General features: G+C 41.3%; 1 protein-coding gene across 2 annotated transcripts in view; it reads left to right on the top strand.

Moving 5' to 3' along the window:
- e4f1 (E4F transcription factor 1) overlaps positions 1-12769 on the top strand; it is a 39765-nt gene extending 26996 nt beyond the window's left edge. For both annotated transcript variants that reach the window (XM_072559167.1, XM_072559166.1), the window contains 6 exons: positions 1509-1614; positions 2351-2568; positions 4939-5137; positions 9160-9317; positions 9891-9953; positions 10084-12769. In XM_072559167.1, the coding sequence (XP_072415268.1) occupies positions 1509-1614; positions 2351-2568; positions 4939-5137; positions 9160-9317; positions 9891-9953; positions 10084-10428 (1089 nt within the window). In that variant the 3' untranslated portion in view covers positions 10429-12769. The remainder of the gene's footprint in view (positions 1-1508; positions 1615-2350; positions 2569-4938; positions 5138-9159; positions 9318-9890; positions 9954-10083) is intronic.
- The last annotated feature ends 3514 nt before the right edge of the window (positions 12770-16283 follow it).

Genomic DNA, 16283 nt, shown 5'->3' with positions numbered 1-16283 from the left:
ACACTATGGGCAATTTAGCATGGCCAATTCACCTAACCTGCACATCTTTGGAGTGTGGGAGGAAACCGGAGCACCCGGAGGAAACCCACGCAGACACGGGGAGAATGTGCAAACTCCACACAGAGAGTCGCCTGAGGCGGGAATTGAACCCGGGTCTCTGGCGCTGTGAGGCAGCAGTGCTAACCACTGTGCCGCCCATATTTTTACACCTTTGTCAAATCTACTTGTAATTTCCATCAAGCAACTAGTACAGGACTTCTTTGATTCCTCCCTGGTCTAGATAGCCTCCCTCAAATATTAAAAGGATACAACAAATTTATGAATGGTTCAACCTCTGCCAAATGCAGCAGTCCTGTTCTGATGTATTTTTCAGTGATAGATGAGGCTTCTGGAATTCAGTTGCATGGCTGACATATTGACCTTTGACCTGCTCTTGGAGCTGCAATATTTATGTGACTGGTTCAGTTTCTGGTCAATGCTAACCTTCCAGTATATTGATAGTGGGGAATTCAGCAATGGTAATGTCATTGAATGATAAGGGGCAGTAATTAGATTCTCTCTTGTTTGTGATGGTCAACGGTTGGTATTTGTGTGACACAAATGCTTCTTGCCACTTGATGCCCAAGCCTGATATTGTTCAGATCATGTTGCATCCGCACTGCTTCAGTATCTTAGGAGTCACAAATTGAACTGAATATGGCACAATTGTCAGCAAACATCCCCACTTCTGACCTTATGATGGAAGGAAGGTTGTTGATGAAGCAGGTTAGGTCTAGGATACTCCTGCAGTGAGGTGCTGGAACCTGACTGAACCCCAACAACCATCTTCTTTTATGCTTGGTATGACCCCAACTAGTGCAGAATTTTCCACCCAATTCCAATTTGCTGGGTCTCTTTGATGCCACGCACAGTCAAATAGGGCAGCCACTTTTGTGTCTCCTCTGGACTTCTGATTTTTTGTCTGCGTTTGAACCAAGGCTGAAATGAGGTCAAGAACTGAGTGGCCCTGACAGAATTCAAACTGAGCATCAGAGAGCAGGATATTGCAAAGCAAATAATGTTTGATTGCACAGTTGATGACCTGTTCCATTCAATTATTGATGATAATGTGTAGATCGACAGAGTGATAATTGATTGGGTTGGATTTTTTCTGCTTTTATGTGTAGCAGATACTGGGCAATTTTCAACTTTTTCAGGTAGATGTCGATTTTGAGTAAAATGTTCAGAAAGGAAATCCGTCTTTCAGTCTGTCATCTATCTTGCATGTCCCTGAATCAGTAACACCTTTTCTTCTCACATTTGTGTGTCTTTTCTGAGTGTAGATCCTGTCTCTAAAGTTGGAGAGGTTGCTTGCCAAGTTCCTCCTATGCTGTGTATCACCCCTTAGAAGCCATGTGGTCCAACTAGAACCTTGTCCAGAAAATGGGCTGTGGGATGGACCTGATGGTTTAGTATGTTTTATGACATTTTGTTTCCATTTAAATTTTATTTTAAATGTACATTATTAGGCAAACTCAAAAAGTGAGAACAACTGCAAAACCTTCCAATGCCCTCACTGTGGTCGAGTGTTCCGAGGATCCAGCTACCTGCGTCTGCATATTAAGGCACATTTGGGTAAGTACAAAAGGCACAGAAACCAGACACTCTAGTTACTGCCTCTTGTACTCAATTGTTTATTAACATTGATGAGGTTTATCATTCCTTTCTCACCTCAACAGCAACTTGCATTTACATTGCACCTTTAACATGGTAAAATGCCTTAACACACTTCACAGGAACAATTATCAGTCAGTGTACAACACCGAGTCACATTAAAATATATTAGAACGGCTTGTCAAAGAGAATGCTTTTAACAGACAAGGGAGAGAGGCAGGCACACTTAGGAAGGAATTTCTAGATTTTAGGACCAGGGTGGCTAAAAGGCAATGGTGCAACATAGGAAACTGGGGAGGTGCAAGAAGCTGGAATTGGGGAACTGTACAGATTGCAGAGTAGCCAAATAGACCCCTCTTTTTAGATCAACGGTAATTTCTTTTGGAACAGAAAGAGAATATATAAAGATAGGTCAATGATCCTGCACTATATAGAAGGTACAGTGGAACAAATTGCCTTTCAGGATACATGGGGCAAATTTAACATGGTTGTAAAAAGGGGATTAATCTCAAAGCATACAATCACATTGATGGTTCCCAGTTTCAGTTCATGGAGATGTGGGTATGCTTTTGAGGTTGGCTTTCTGCTGTGACCATGAGTAATAGGTGTGGGGGGAGAGCCCAAATATCTGCTGCCTCCATTACTGGGCTCTGCAGTGTACTCCTGGAAGTTTGTTAAACCTGATGTGTTTTTCTAGGTTACAAACCCCACAGGTGCGAACTGTGTGAAAAGGAGTTTATGACGGCCTACATTCTGAAGAAACACCTAGAATCACACTATAATGAGCGGCGTTTCAAATGTGGGGAATGTGGCAAACTCTACAAGAGCATCGCCCACGTAAAGGAACACATGAGAGCGCATTCAGACGATCGGCCGTATTCATGCCCAAAATGTGGCAAAAGATACAAAACTAAGGTCAGAGAAATAACATGATGGGAGGATAAACCTATAACCAGTACCATGACACTTATGAACCAGTTAGGAGGGGTGGATTGATTACTTGTTGCAGTCTTCAACTGACCACACCAAAATTTGAATTTATCAAGGGAAGTGGCATAGTCAGTTATACATATTACATTGTATTTGGTCGGTGTCAGAGACAAGACAGCCAGGTTAACAAATAAATTATTACAAACAAAAACTTAGGCGGGGATGCAAAAACTATTAATAAAAGGTTTAAGAAGATGCTACTGTCCTTGAAAGATAAGACACACACACATATAACATATCTAAGCTACAAAAAAACATAGAGCTCTGCAGAGAGTTATCTTTAGAGTACTTTGACCAAGTCCTGAATGCTGTTCTGCAATCAGTCATTTTCCACACAAGCTTGGATTTTTCTGGATCAGTTATGGCTTTTTGAATTCTCCTTGTAACTTCAAAGGACTCCTTTAAGAACCCTCAGTTTGTGGTAATGAGGTCTTCTGGTGAGTTTTCAGCTCAAACTTTGCAGAGGTCCTGGAGAAAGGAAAGACAAAGGCTTTTGTGTTTGTGGCAACTTTTGTATTTTCAAAACCAAATATTTTACACCCACAAACTGGGTCATGTGATCTCTCTCTATTTTGATCCAGTGACTTTTGTTCTTTGCAAGTGCAACATTTTTGCAAAGTTGCTTTTACAGTGTTTGATTTTTTTTATGTATGCCCAGTTGATATTATGAATTAGTAATATAGGCAACACATTTTCACAATTGGCTGCCATTGCTTGAGAGGAAGAAAGATTTGCATTTTTTTATAGTGACTCTCAGTATTCAGAATGTCCTTCACAGCTAGTAAGGTACCTTTGAAGTGCGGTCACTTTTGTAATGTAGACAACAGAGCAGTCAATTTGAACAGAGCAAAATCCCAAAAACAGTCATGTGCTAACTAACGTTACTAAAACAGAGTATAGTTATTAAAGGATGACTGTTACCCAGGACATTGGAGTGAATTCTGCTGCTGTTCAAAATGGCAATAAAATCTTTTATGTTTTATCCAAAAGCTGACATCCATGTTAGTGAAACACTCCTTTGGTACTGTCCTGCAAGTATTTGCCTGTATCTCTGGACTAGATCTTTAAATCACAAGCTTCAGACCCAGAAGTGTGCGCACTATCCTCTGAACAACAATGAACACCTATATAAATACCAAAGAGGTTGACCACAGCTGTCTGAACTCAAAATAGACTTGGCCCTATCCACCCACCTTATATGAGAACCGGAGAATATTATCTGCTCAAATGATTTGCTTCTGATTTTGCGTAAGGGTAACTGTATGGAATAGAGGTTTCAACGTCTGGATGTGATATCAAAGGTGACTTACTCTGAAATCTTTCAAGTGGTAGCTAGATGGCATTAAAGGAGGTTGAACACTTCTATGGGGCAGTCACCGAGAAGGATTGAATGTCCGTCCACCTTTCCATAATCATTATGAATAGTCTAATTATTAGTAATGTAGAAACAGCATGTTAATGAATTTGAGAAATCTTTTACACCATAGTCACTCAGATTTAATGAGTGCAGCATTGGAATAGATCTGCCTTCCTGCACATTTGATTTTAGTCCAGTCTCAGTTACCATTAGATGGATAGCTCAGTCAGTCTGTCTTATCACAGGAGTATTTCTGTAATGTTGACTGTCATTCTTCTTCTGTAAAATCCAGTAACAGCCCCACCTCTGTACATTGGTTGTAGTTTTATTGAACATGCAATTTTAATATGGTGCTGTCTGTTATAATACCATACATCCTTCAATCTGACTGTATCTGTATATGTTCTGATCATGGCTATGTCTCATAGCTTTCTAGTTGTAATCTTGCATCTCTGTATTCAGTTTCTTGCCCTTCCCCCTCTACTTTGGTTATAATCCTTTCTATTTTTGGATTAAAATGATGCCATCCCTCTTTACATTTCATTGCAATTGATTGTATCTCAGTTCCTATCAGCACTGCAAATGTAGCTTTGACTCTGTGTTCTGATTATGTTTTGATGACATTGTAGTAGAGAACAGCAGATGGCTTATCCTCAGTATCTTGACGGATGTTTATCCATCAATCGGTATCATTTTTCAAAAAAAAGTGATCTGGTCATTTGGAGTTTGTATAAATTATCTGTGAATTTCATATAATACTGCAGTTCAAAAGTACTTGACTGGTTGTACAGTATTTTGGAATGTCCTAAGATTTTTAGAGTTCTAAGTTTTTGAAGGGTGCCATATAGATTTGATTTCTTTCCTATATATATTCAGTGGTGCAACGAAGCGAAAGATGTTTTCTGTTGGATTTCTAAAGTGATTTTTTCTCTTCACAGAATGCACAGCAAGTTCACTTGAGGACACACTCTGAGGACAAACCATTTGCATGTGACTACTGTACCCGGGCATTTCGAGAGAAGGGTTCCCTCATCCGACACGTGCGCCTCCACACAGGAGAGAAACCATTCACATGCTACAAATGTGGGCGAGGCTTTGCTGAACACGGGACACTTAATCGACATTTACGTGCCAAAGGTGTGTACGAAGCCAGGTGGGCACTTGGTAGGAAGGAAGGTATCACTGAGCAGGATTAGAGTTTAACAATCTGCAGTGTATTTCTGTAGTGTTGACTGTCATTCTTCTTCTGTAAAATCCAGTAACAGCCCCACCTACTTGGTCTTAAGTTCCTGTCACTACTTTAATAACAGAAACTTGTATTTTTATAGCCATTTTGATTCATAAAATATTTCAATATACTTTACCAGAGAATTCTCAGGCAAAACTTGATGTATGGAGATATTGGAATAAATCACCGAAGGTTTTGTCAACGAGGTAGTTTTAAGAAGACCTTAAAAGAGCAGAAAAGGAGAGGGGGGTTGAACAGATTTTGGAAGGAAACCGAAGAGTGCTTAAACGGTGGAAATGTAATGTTTTTGCTGAAATGTCTTGTTAAATAGTATCAGCCAATAATTGCAGTATAGAAGGGCGCCATTTGGCCTGTCTTATCCATGCCAGTTCTCTGTAAGAGCTACTCAGCGATACACACTTCCAACCTTCCCCCATATTATATCTTTTCATATAATTACCCAGTTTCCTGATGAAAGGCACATTAGGATTTGTGACCATCAAACCAATGCATCCCAGATCCCAAGTATTGTTGAGAGAAAAGAAATCCTCAAGTCACTTCTGGTTCTTTTGTCAGTCACCTTAAATTGGTGTCTGGTTCTTGACTCCTGTGCTTTTGAGAATAATTTCTCCCTGTCTGCTCAACCCAGACTGACATAATTTTGTTCTGGATTAGTGGTGCTGGAAGAGCACAGCGGTTCAGACAGCATCCGAGGAGCAGTAAAATCGACGTTTCGGGCAAAAGCCCTTCATCAGAAATAAAGGCAGTGAGCCTGAAGCGTGGAGAGATAAGCTAGAGGAAGGTGGGGGTGGGGAGAGAGTAGCATAGAGTACAATGGGTGAGTGGGGGAGGGGATGAAGGTGATAGGTCAAGGAGGAAGGTGGAGTGGATAGGTGGAAAAGAAGATAGGCAGGTTCGACAAGTCATGGGGACAGTGCTGAGTTGGAAGTTTGGAACTAGGGTGAGGTGGGGGAAGGGGAAATGAGGAAACTGTTGAAGTCCACATTGATGCCCTGGGGTTGAAGTGTTCCGAGGTGGAAGATGCGTTCTTCCTCCAGGCGTCTGGTGGTGAGGGAGCGGCGGTGAAGGAGGCCCAGGACCTCCATGTCCTCGGCAGAGTGGGAGGGGGAGTTGAAATGTTGGGCCATGGGGAGGTGGGGTTGATTGGTGCGGGTGTCCCGGAGATGTTCCCTAAAGCGCTCTGCTAGGAGGTGCCCAGTCTCCCCAATGTAGAGGAGACCGAATCGGGAGCAACGGATACAATAAATGATATTGGTAGATGTGCAGGTAAAACTTTGATGGATGTGGAAGGCTCCTTTAGGGCCTTGGATAGAGGTGAGGGAGGAGGTGTGGGTGCAAGTTTTACAGTTCCTGCGGTGGCAGGGGAAGGTGCCAGAATGGGAGGGTGGGTTGTAGGGGGGCGTGGACCTGACCAGGTAGTCATGGAGCGAATGGTCTTTGTGGAAGGCGGAAAGGGGTGGGGAGGGAAATATATCCCTGGTGGTGGGGTCTGTTTGGAGGTGGCGGAAATGTCGACGGATGATTTAGTTTATGCGAAGGTTGGTAGGGTGGAAGGTGAGCACCAGGGGCGTTCTGTCCTTGTTATGGTTGGAGGGGTGGGGTCTGAGGGCAGAGGTGCGGGATGTGGACGAGATGTGTTGGAGGGTATCTTTAACCACGTGGGAAGGGAAATTGCGGTCTCTAAAGAAGGAGGCCATCTGGTGTGTTCTGTGGTGGAACTGGTCCTCCTGGGAGCAGATACGGCAGAGGCAGAGGAATTGGGAATACGGGATGGCATTTTTGCAAGAGATAGGGCGGGAAGAGGTGTAACCCAGGTAGCTGTGGGAGTCGGTGGGTTTGTAAAAAATGTCAGTGTCAAGTCGGGTCATCTTAATGGAGATGGAGAGGTCCAGGAAGGGGAGGGAGGTGTCAGAGATAGTCCAGGTAAATTTAAGGTCAGGGTGGAATGTGTTGGTGAAGTTGATGAATTGTACTGCTCTGTCAAGTATTTCCTCAGCCTGTCTAAGGAGAACAGTCCCAACTTTGCCAATCCATAACTGAAGTCTGCTATCCTCGCAACCATTCTTGAAAATCTTCTCTGCAGCCTCTCCAATGTCCAGAGTTGAGTGTAACATTTCATTTAAAGTTAAACCAGTATTTTAAAAAGTTCACCATAATTTCCTTGGATCTTATATTCTATTCCTCTATTTGTAATCCTAAAATTCTGCATGTCCTATTAATCATTTTCTTAAACTGCATGCCATCTTCAGTGGTTTCTGCATATGTATCCATAGGCCCTTTACACTGCATCCACTTCAAAATTATATAATTTATTTTGAGTTGCCTTTTATTATTCTTTCTCCTGAAATTAATCCCTCTGCACTTTTCTGTGTAAAATTTCATCTTCCATGTGGCTGCTAATATCATCAGCTTGTGTTGTTGTGAAGTCTATCATTGTTCTCACAGTATACTCTACTTCCAAGTTTTGTATCATCTGCAAATTTAGAAATTGTGCTCTGCAAGACTAAGTGTAGATAATTAATATGGATCCAGCCAAGTGGTGAACCTAGTATAATCCCCTGTCAAACTCTACAGTATACCTTGCTCATTTTCAAAAAGTAAAGTTCACCACCACTGTCTGTTTCCTCTCATTTAGCAAAATTATTTTCCATGTGGGCACTGACCCTTTTAATTCTTGAACATTACTGACAAGTCTGTTATGTGGCAATTTACCAAATGCCTTTGGAGTCCATGTAAACCACACCAACCCTCTTTGAAATCAGATATGCGCTATTTAACTTTAACATCCGTGTGTGATATGATGAAATCTGGTTAGGAGATAGAAGACAAAGGGTAGGGATAATTGGTATGTGATTAATTTGGCAGGATGTGACTAATGATATCTACCAGGAATCTCTCCTGCGTGCTGAACTTTTCACTGTCCTTTATAAATTACTTACTTGGATAAAAGAATAGAGAACCATATCTCCAAGATTGCTGCCAACACAAAGCTAGGTGGCACAATAAATGGTGTAGACTGCAGGAGAATGTTGCAAATGGAAATTGGTAGTACACTGAGTTATGGCATGTGTTTGCTGTGCATTTTCTCTCCAAGCCACCTACCATCCTGACTTGGAATTATATTGTAGTTCCTTAACTGTCACTGGGTCAAAATCCTGATGTCTCTCCCTAAAGGCATTGTGGGTCAACCAACAGAACACTGACTGCAGCAGTTTAAGAAGACAGCTCACCACCACCTTCTCAAGGGCAACTAGAGGTGGGCAGTACATGCTGGCAAGCTGATGATGCCCATATTTTGCATATGAATAGCTTTTTTAAAAAAGGAAGGGTTCATGAGGTCCAGAAATCACCGGTAGCTAGTGGGCAAAGTCAAAACATAAAATGACAAATGGTCTCCAGGACTGAAATACAAAAAAAATCAAAGCTTTCATTAAAAATTGCTCTGCGTAGACTCCATTTGGAGTACAGTGTTCACTATAGGCAGCACACCAATACTTCCCCTTGGAGAGAATGCAGTATGGGTTAACCAGGGTTATCTCAGAACTGGAAAGGTTAAAATATCGAGACATCTTGCAAACCTGTTGTGTATTTCTTTTAAGCTTAGAAGATTAAAGGGTGATATAAAGTATTTTAAAATGAGGTTAATCAATATGGTACGTAAGAGGAAACCATTTCTTGGTTGTGGAGTGCAGAACAATTTGGGCATAAGGTTATCATTAGAGCCAGGCCATTTGTAGATGCAGTCAGGAAGCACTTCTTCATACAGGGGGTTTGGTAAATTTCTTCCTCCAAAAAATACTTTGATTAATAGCATTCTAGTTAAGACACAGATTTGTCATGATTTAATTGAATGGTAGGGTGGGCTCAGTATAATTTACTGTAAATTAACGTGAGTCTCTTTTCTGTGGAGGTGGCTGTCATGTTGGATGCAAAGAGCTGGAACAACAGGCATCGACAGATAACAAGTCCACAGACAATGTTGCTGCAACCATTATCACTGATGACCCCCATACAGTGCTGGTGGAGTTCTCCTCCGTAGTGGCCAATACACAGGAGTATATTATTGAGGTACCTGGGGGATTCTCAATATTTAAAAACACTTAGATCAGCACTCTTCTAAAGAATGGCATTGTAGTATAGCCATTTATCTCCCCTGTGTGTAGCTAAGGATGATTTGTTGTGTGGGGCATTATCAACATCTGATTTCTGCCTGCGTTGTTAGTATGTGTGATCTGTGTTCTTAGTGGTTATGTGAATTGTGAGCAAATTACTGGTTTATTTGAGTTGCTTGTGGTTACTTGCAGTGTTCCCACTAAACTGCATGGTTCTCTGGCTGTATGGATGGTAAACAGACTATGCACATGAAGCATAAAGAAAATTAAACTTGGGTTATTAGTGTACATGTGCGTTGCATATGTGGAATATTAGTGTGCATGAGATTTGTGTGTGCAGGTCATCTTTGTACATATAATCTGTGTGAGAGTAGCTGTGTACATGTAATCTTTGTTGTAGTTGTGTACATGTGAATTGCATTGAGGCAGTGATGTGGTTGTGATTTGCACTGGACTAGTACTAAGTGTGTGATTTGAGCTGGTTGCGATCATATGTAATATTCCTTTTGTTTCTGTGTTTCATTGCCAGGCTCCTGCTGAAGTTGCTGGAAGCAGTGATATGGGCACTCTAATCCAAGGCTCTAAGCATCAGGTTGGTGGTTGACTCCAAACATTTAGAGAAGTTATATTCTTTATATTTACTGCCCATTGTTAAACTGTTTCCAATTGATATATCTGGCATCAATGTGTCTCATGTTCAGCAATTTTAACTTCCTTTTCAGGTTGACAGTCAGATCATGAAAGTTGTGCAGCAAATCATGAACCAGGCCAACTCTGGCCATCAGATAATTGTCCAAAATGTTTCCATGGAAGAGAACCATGAAGAAGTAGCAGATGCAATCACCATAGCAACGCCCGATAGTCTCACTGAGCAGGTTGCAATGACACTGGCATCCAGCATCGAGGAAGGACAGGCCTTGTTGGCGGAAGGCAGCCTAGAGAGCAGCCACAATACTGTCACTATGGTGGCAGCAGATGGTATTGAGATGCTCGAACATACTGATGAATATATGATTACTACTCAGGATGGAGATGTGGAAATACAGACTGTGGTAGTGGGTGAATGACAGGAGCTTTTACAGGCCCTCCCCAGTTCCCTAATAAGGGGAAATCATTAATAAAGCGGGTGCCAGAACCGTGAACACTGCATCATGTGGTTACTGCTTCACAACAGGAATCAATGTCTGGTCATTTCATTTATTGTTTCCAAGCCACAGAATGATACATGTCACTATTACGTTACATTAATGAAACTCTCATGCTCAAGATCTTCTTGCATCATTCAAAGTGTAAGCCGTTTTGCAGTGGACTGTGCCGAGATACCTAATTGCTTCATGTTGCAGCTGAGTGTTATCTAGTGCATGTGCCCAAAGGAATGCATCAACATGTAATGTAGTTACTGAATAGTGGTGGGTCTGTGACCACAGATTGTCTGCTGATGATGAGAGCAGGGCTGAACAGAATCTGACCAACCTAAACTGGATTATTGCTGGCCATTAATGGAGCTCCTTCTCCTGGTTACTTTGTGTCTGATTCTTTACTTTCTCCTACCTCTCCTCCTTAATTTCTGTAAATAACTACCTCATGCCAAAAACGGACCCTGCCACAGATGGAGCTGAGTCTAATGCTCCAGTTACTCTGCCTTATTTAAGATTCATTGCTTTACCAAGGGTTGCCAGGGGTATTAAATTGTTGAGGTAGCAGTAAGTACTGGTAACTGAAATGCCTGTATAAGAGGGGAGAATGGCACAAGGCAGGCAGTTGTGAGAAACTAACATTAAGGAGTGGCAGTAAAAAGAAATTCAGAAACAGATTCAGTTAAAAGACCTTCAGGGCCCTCATAGCTCGTGTTCTCAGTACAAAAGGAGCTAAAATTTAAAATTGTATTTTTTAAATTGAAGATTGAAATCCAAGAAACTCCAAATGTAGTTCTGAGCGGTTTCCAGTGAGACACTGGACATGATGAAATTGTTGTTGACTTTTTAAAAAAAAATTCATGAAGTGTTGCTGTCTTGGTGCTTCTTCAGCTCTCGTGATGGGGACCTGTAGTAACAACCACGGCAAAGAGAAACAATGTATGTATCATTAGATTGCTCATTTATTTAATAAATGATACCTCGTGGAGCTCACCTCTGAACTCTATTGGAATCCTGAAGAGAAGCTTGTATTCTGTTTCATCTCTTGAAAGGTCAGAGATTTTATTTCATTTCTATACTAGGTATGGGAGGAAAAGTGAATAGAGCCACAAAAAAGTAGAATGGAAAATAACAATCCCCAAAGTCTCTGCTAAAATCTCCCAGAATCCAGTGTTATAAAAGTGGGATATTGCATATTACAATGCTTCAGCCCATGTTCCTGAATAAGAATGTTTCCACACTCCTCCAGAGAGTTAAACAAAATGTGGCATGCTCACTTCCATTACAAGTACAGGATTCTCCATGATGGAGTGCTGTTTTCATATTGTATGATAGCTTGTTACATGTACACAATGAGCATACTTGTACTTTTTGGGCAATTCACGACTGACTGCCTCTGTTGTAAATAAGACTTGAGAGTTGCCTATCTTGCTGTAAATAAAAATGCAGAATTTTCTTTTTTTACAGATTCTCTACAACGGCATGTTTTCTACCCCAGAATACAGCTTATTTATCAGATATTAATCTATTTATGAACAATATTTGTAAGCCATTACTTCAGGGACATTTATCACAAAAATATTAGGATTTTTAAATTACTTTTGAAAAATAGAAGGATAGATCTGTAAAAAGCGGCCTTAAGTATGACCAAAACTAACTGGATTGTGACAAAAATAATGTATGACAAATCAAAATGATGTAAAGTGTATGTTTCATCTGAGATTACCTGTCACACTTTTCAAGAAAGATTATATTAAAATTGTATAGATTGTAAAGTTTCCCTTTTAAATATTACCAGCAGTGCTTTAGCTTGTTCATTTTGGTAATAAAGTGCGTGCCTGGCATACAGCAATTGCCCATTTTACAGGATCATTGTTTCAGGAATTAAATAAAACTTGCGATAGGAAGCAGAGTCCAGAATGGACACACATATGCTCAGCTTTATTGCAGGATCTTCCTGCTGACAGACTTTTTCCCCCAGTTGCATTTGTAGTTGCTGTGGCTAACTGTAGCACTGAGGCATTCATATCAGAAAGGGTTGCATCACTGTGTCCTGCATAAGAGAGACTCTCCATCAAATGGATGTGTTTATGAATGAAAATGCCATGTGGTTTTGTGTGAGAATTTTATCTTTTTACCTTAATCTGATGTTTCATTTTCAGTGTACTCAAGGCATGTACCAAGTTACTTTGCTGACCATCATTGGCGCCTCACTGTGTGACCTGGTTGACCTCAAATAAAAGTGGAATTATACCATCACTCTTACCTGCAACATTTATTTCCTTTATTCTTTTATGGGATATGGGCATTTGAATTACTTGCTAGATCAATTTAAAGAGACAACTACATTGCTGTGTCTGGAGTCATTGTAGGCCAGGCTAGATAAGGAGGTCAGATATATTTTGCTAAAGGTCATTAGAAAATGGGTTTTTAACAACAATTGATAGTTTCATGCTCATCATTGATGAGGTCAGCTTTAGATTAAATTATCTTTAATTTACTTTTAATCTCCCCAGATATTGTGGTAACATTGTTCAATTCCCGCCTCAGGCGACTGTGTGGAGTTTGCACATTCTCCCCATGTCTGCGTGGGTTTCCTCCGGGTGCTCCGGTTTCCTCCCACAGTCCAAAGATGTGCAGGTCAGGTGAATTGGCCATGCTAAATAGCCCGTAGTGTAGGTAAGGGGTAAATGTAGGGGTATGGGTGGGTTGCGCTTCGGTGCGGTAGGTGTGGACTTGTTGGGCCAAAGGGCCTGTTTCCACACTGTAAGTAATCTAATCTGTGTACCAATGCATTACCTTCTGCCTCTTGATTACTAATCCAGTGACATTACTGCCATCACCATCTCACCCATTAACTGTCAAAAAAACCTGTCTGGTGTTATCCTTGCAGTTACAGCTATCAAACAATAGCCCTTTAATTGCTAACGAGCAGATACTCGAGCATACAGTATGGAAACAGACCCTTCGGTCCAACCAGTCCATGCCGAACATAATCCCAAACCAAATTAGTTCTACCAGCCAGCTCCCCATATCTCTCCAAACCTTTCTTATGCTGGTACTTATCTAAATGTCTTTTTAAATGTTATACCTGTGGCTGCATCCACCACTTCCCCAGGAAGTTCACTCCACGTGAACCACGCTCTATGTAAAAAATTTGCCACCCCATCTTTTTAAAATCTTTCTCCTTTCACCTTAAAAATATGCCCCCAGTCTTGAAATCCCCTATCCTAAGAAAAAGACAACCAACCCTTAACCCTATCTGTACCTCTCATTATTTTATAAACCTCAATAAGGTCACCTCTCAATCTCCTAATCTCTAGTAGGAAAAGTCCCAGCCTATCCAGCCTTTCTTTATAACTCAAACCTTCCACACCCAGCAACATCTCAGGATAGATTGTGGGATGTGAGGCAAGGTTGAGTTTATTTTCTTTAAAGGAGGAAAGTTCAAGATTTAATTAAAATGAAGTTATGAAAAGACCTGTCAACCTTATACAGATAAATTGTTTATGCACGTCAGAGTTCCAAAATTCTGGGGTATGGTTAAGTATTAGACAGAAAGAGTTGGTAGCATCTGTGGATTGAAAAACTGAGTTAATGTTTTAGGTTGTTGAATTAACTCTTGCCCACCTATATCCAGGACTCTTCTGATGTATCTGCCACTTCATCCAGTGTCTTGGCCCAACAGCCTCATGGGTGCTTTATTTCTTCTTTGACCAAGTGCCCAATATATTCCACGACACAGCTACACCAGGCCAATCAATTTAAAAAAAATATAAGGTCATCAATCAGATATGAACATTAGGGAAATCAAGTAGACCATGTCTATCATATGGGAAACAAGAGTTGTGTACTTAACTTACAACTTAACTGGGAAGAGTGTGCCGAGAATAATGACCTCGCTGTTCGACAAGGTGTCACAAAATGTATAGAATCCCAATGAGACCATGAGAATGGCCAATTTGCTGGACTGCTAGTCAGGACAAAAGTAAATTAATGCCAGGTTTTGTTGTGAACAGAAAACAGCTCTTGTAATGTAAAGTAGATTTAGACCTTTTCTTGAACTCGGAATTCTTTCTCTAATCATGGGTGTGTTCAGTCTGCAGGTGCTTTTTTCTGTTACCCTAACACTGCAATTAAACCAATCAGTACTGTTGTAAAAACAAGGACTGCAGATGCTAGAAACCACAGTCTAGATTAGAGTGGTGCTGGAAAAGCACAGTAGGTCAGGCTGTATTCCTGATGAAGGGCTTTTGCCTGAAACATCGATTTTCCTGCTTCTCGGAGGCTGCCTGACCTGCTGTGCTTTTCCAGCACCACTCTAATCTAGACAATCAGTACTCTCGTAAGGAAGAACTTCCTTAACATGAAAGATTCTTGGTGTTGCTCAATCTCAAATTCACCCCCTCTCTGGCTGGTATCTAGATCTATGTGTTTGTTAATGGTGTTGTGGTTGGAATGCCAGGCCTCTAGGAATTCTCTGGCATGTCTTTGCTTAGCCTGTCCCAGGATAGCTGTGTTGTCCCAGTCGAAATGGTGGGTTTTTTTTTCATCCATGTGTAGGGCTACGAGAGAGAGGTCGTGTCTTTTTGTGGCTAGCTGATGTTCGTGTATCCTGGTGGCTAACTTTCTTCCTATTTGTCCTACGTAGTGTTTGCGGCAGTCCTTGCATGGAACTTTGTAGATGACGTTGGTTTTGTCCATGAGTTGTACTGGGTCTTTTAAGTTTGTTAGTTTTTGTTTGAGAGTGTTGGTGGGTTGGTGGGTTTGTGTGCTACTAGGATTTCGAGGGATTTTAGTAGTCTGGCTGTCATTTCTGAACCTTCTTTGATGTATGGTAAGGTGGTTAGGGTTACTGGCTGTGTTTGGTCTGCTTGTCGTGGTTTGTTCTTGAAGAATCTGTGGACTGTATTTTTTGAGTATATGTTCTTCTTGAATACTTTGTATAGGTGGTTCTCCTCTGTTTTCCGAAGTTTGTCTGTGCTGCAGTGTGGGGTGGCTCGTTGGAATAGTGTTCTGATACAGCTTTGTTTGTGTGTGTTGGAATGGTTGGTGGTGTAGTTAAGTATTTGGTCAGTGTTTGTCGGTTTTCTGCATATGCAGGTTTGTAGTTCTCAGTTGTCCTTTCTTTCGACTGTGACGTCCAGGAATGCGAGTTTGTTGTCGGTTTCTTCCTCCTTGGTGAACTTTATGCCTGTGAGGGAGTTGTTGATGATGTTAAATGTCTCTTCTATCTTGTTTCGTTTTGAGATGACAAAGGTGTCATCTACGTAGCAGACCCAGATTTTTGGTTTGATGGTTGGTAGGGCTGTTTGACAGCTAGACTACTAAGACTCCTCGGAATCCTAGTAGCACACAAACCCACCAACACTCTCAAACTAACAAACTTAAAAGACCCAGTACAACCCATGGACAAAACCAACATAATCTACAAAATTCCATGCAAGGACTGCCACAAACACTACGTAGGACAAACAGGAAGAAAGTTAGCCACCAGGATACACAAACATCAGCTAGCCACAAAAAGACACGACCCTCTCTCCCTCGTAGCCCTACACACGGATGAAAAAAACCCACCATTTCGACTGGGACAACACATCTATCCTGGGACAGGCTAAGCAAAGACATGCCAGAGAATTCCTAGGGGCCTGGCACTCCAACCAAAACGCCATAAACAAACACATAGATCTAGATACCATCTATCAGCCTCTCAGAAAACTAACAGGCAATGACATCACCACAAACCCCAGGAACCCTATCCAGGACAAACATATAAATAGAAAGCA

This window comes from Chiloscyllium punctatum, chromosome 40 (assembly GCF_047496795.1).
Source record: "Chiloscyllium punctatum isolate Juve2018m chromosome 40, sChiPun1.3, whole genome shotgun sequence".
NCBI lineage: Eukaryota > Metazoa > Chordata > Chondrichthyes > Orectolobiformes > Hemiscylliidae > Chiloscyllium > Chiloscyllium punctatum.
Note: the sequence above shows the minus strand (reverse complement) of the source record. Positions and strands in the feature narration are given on the sequence as shown.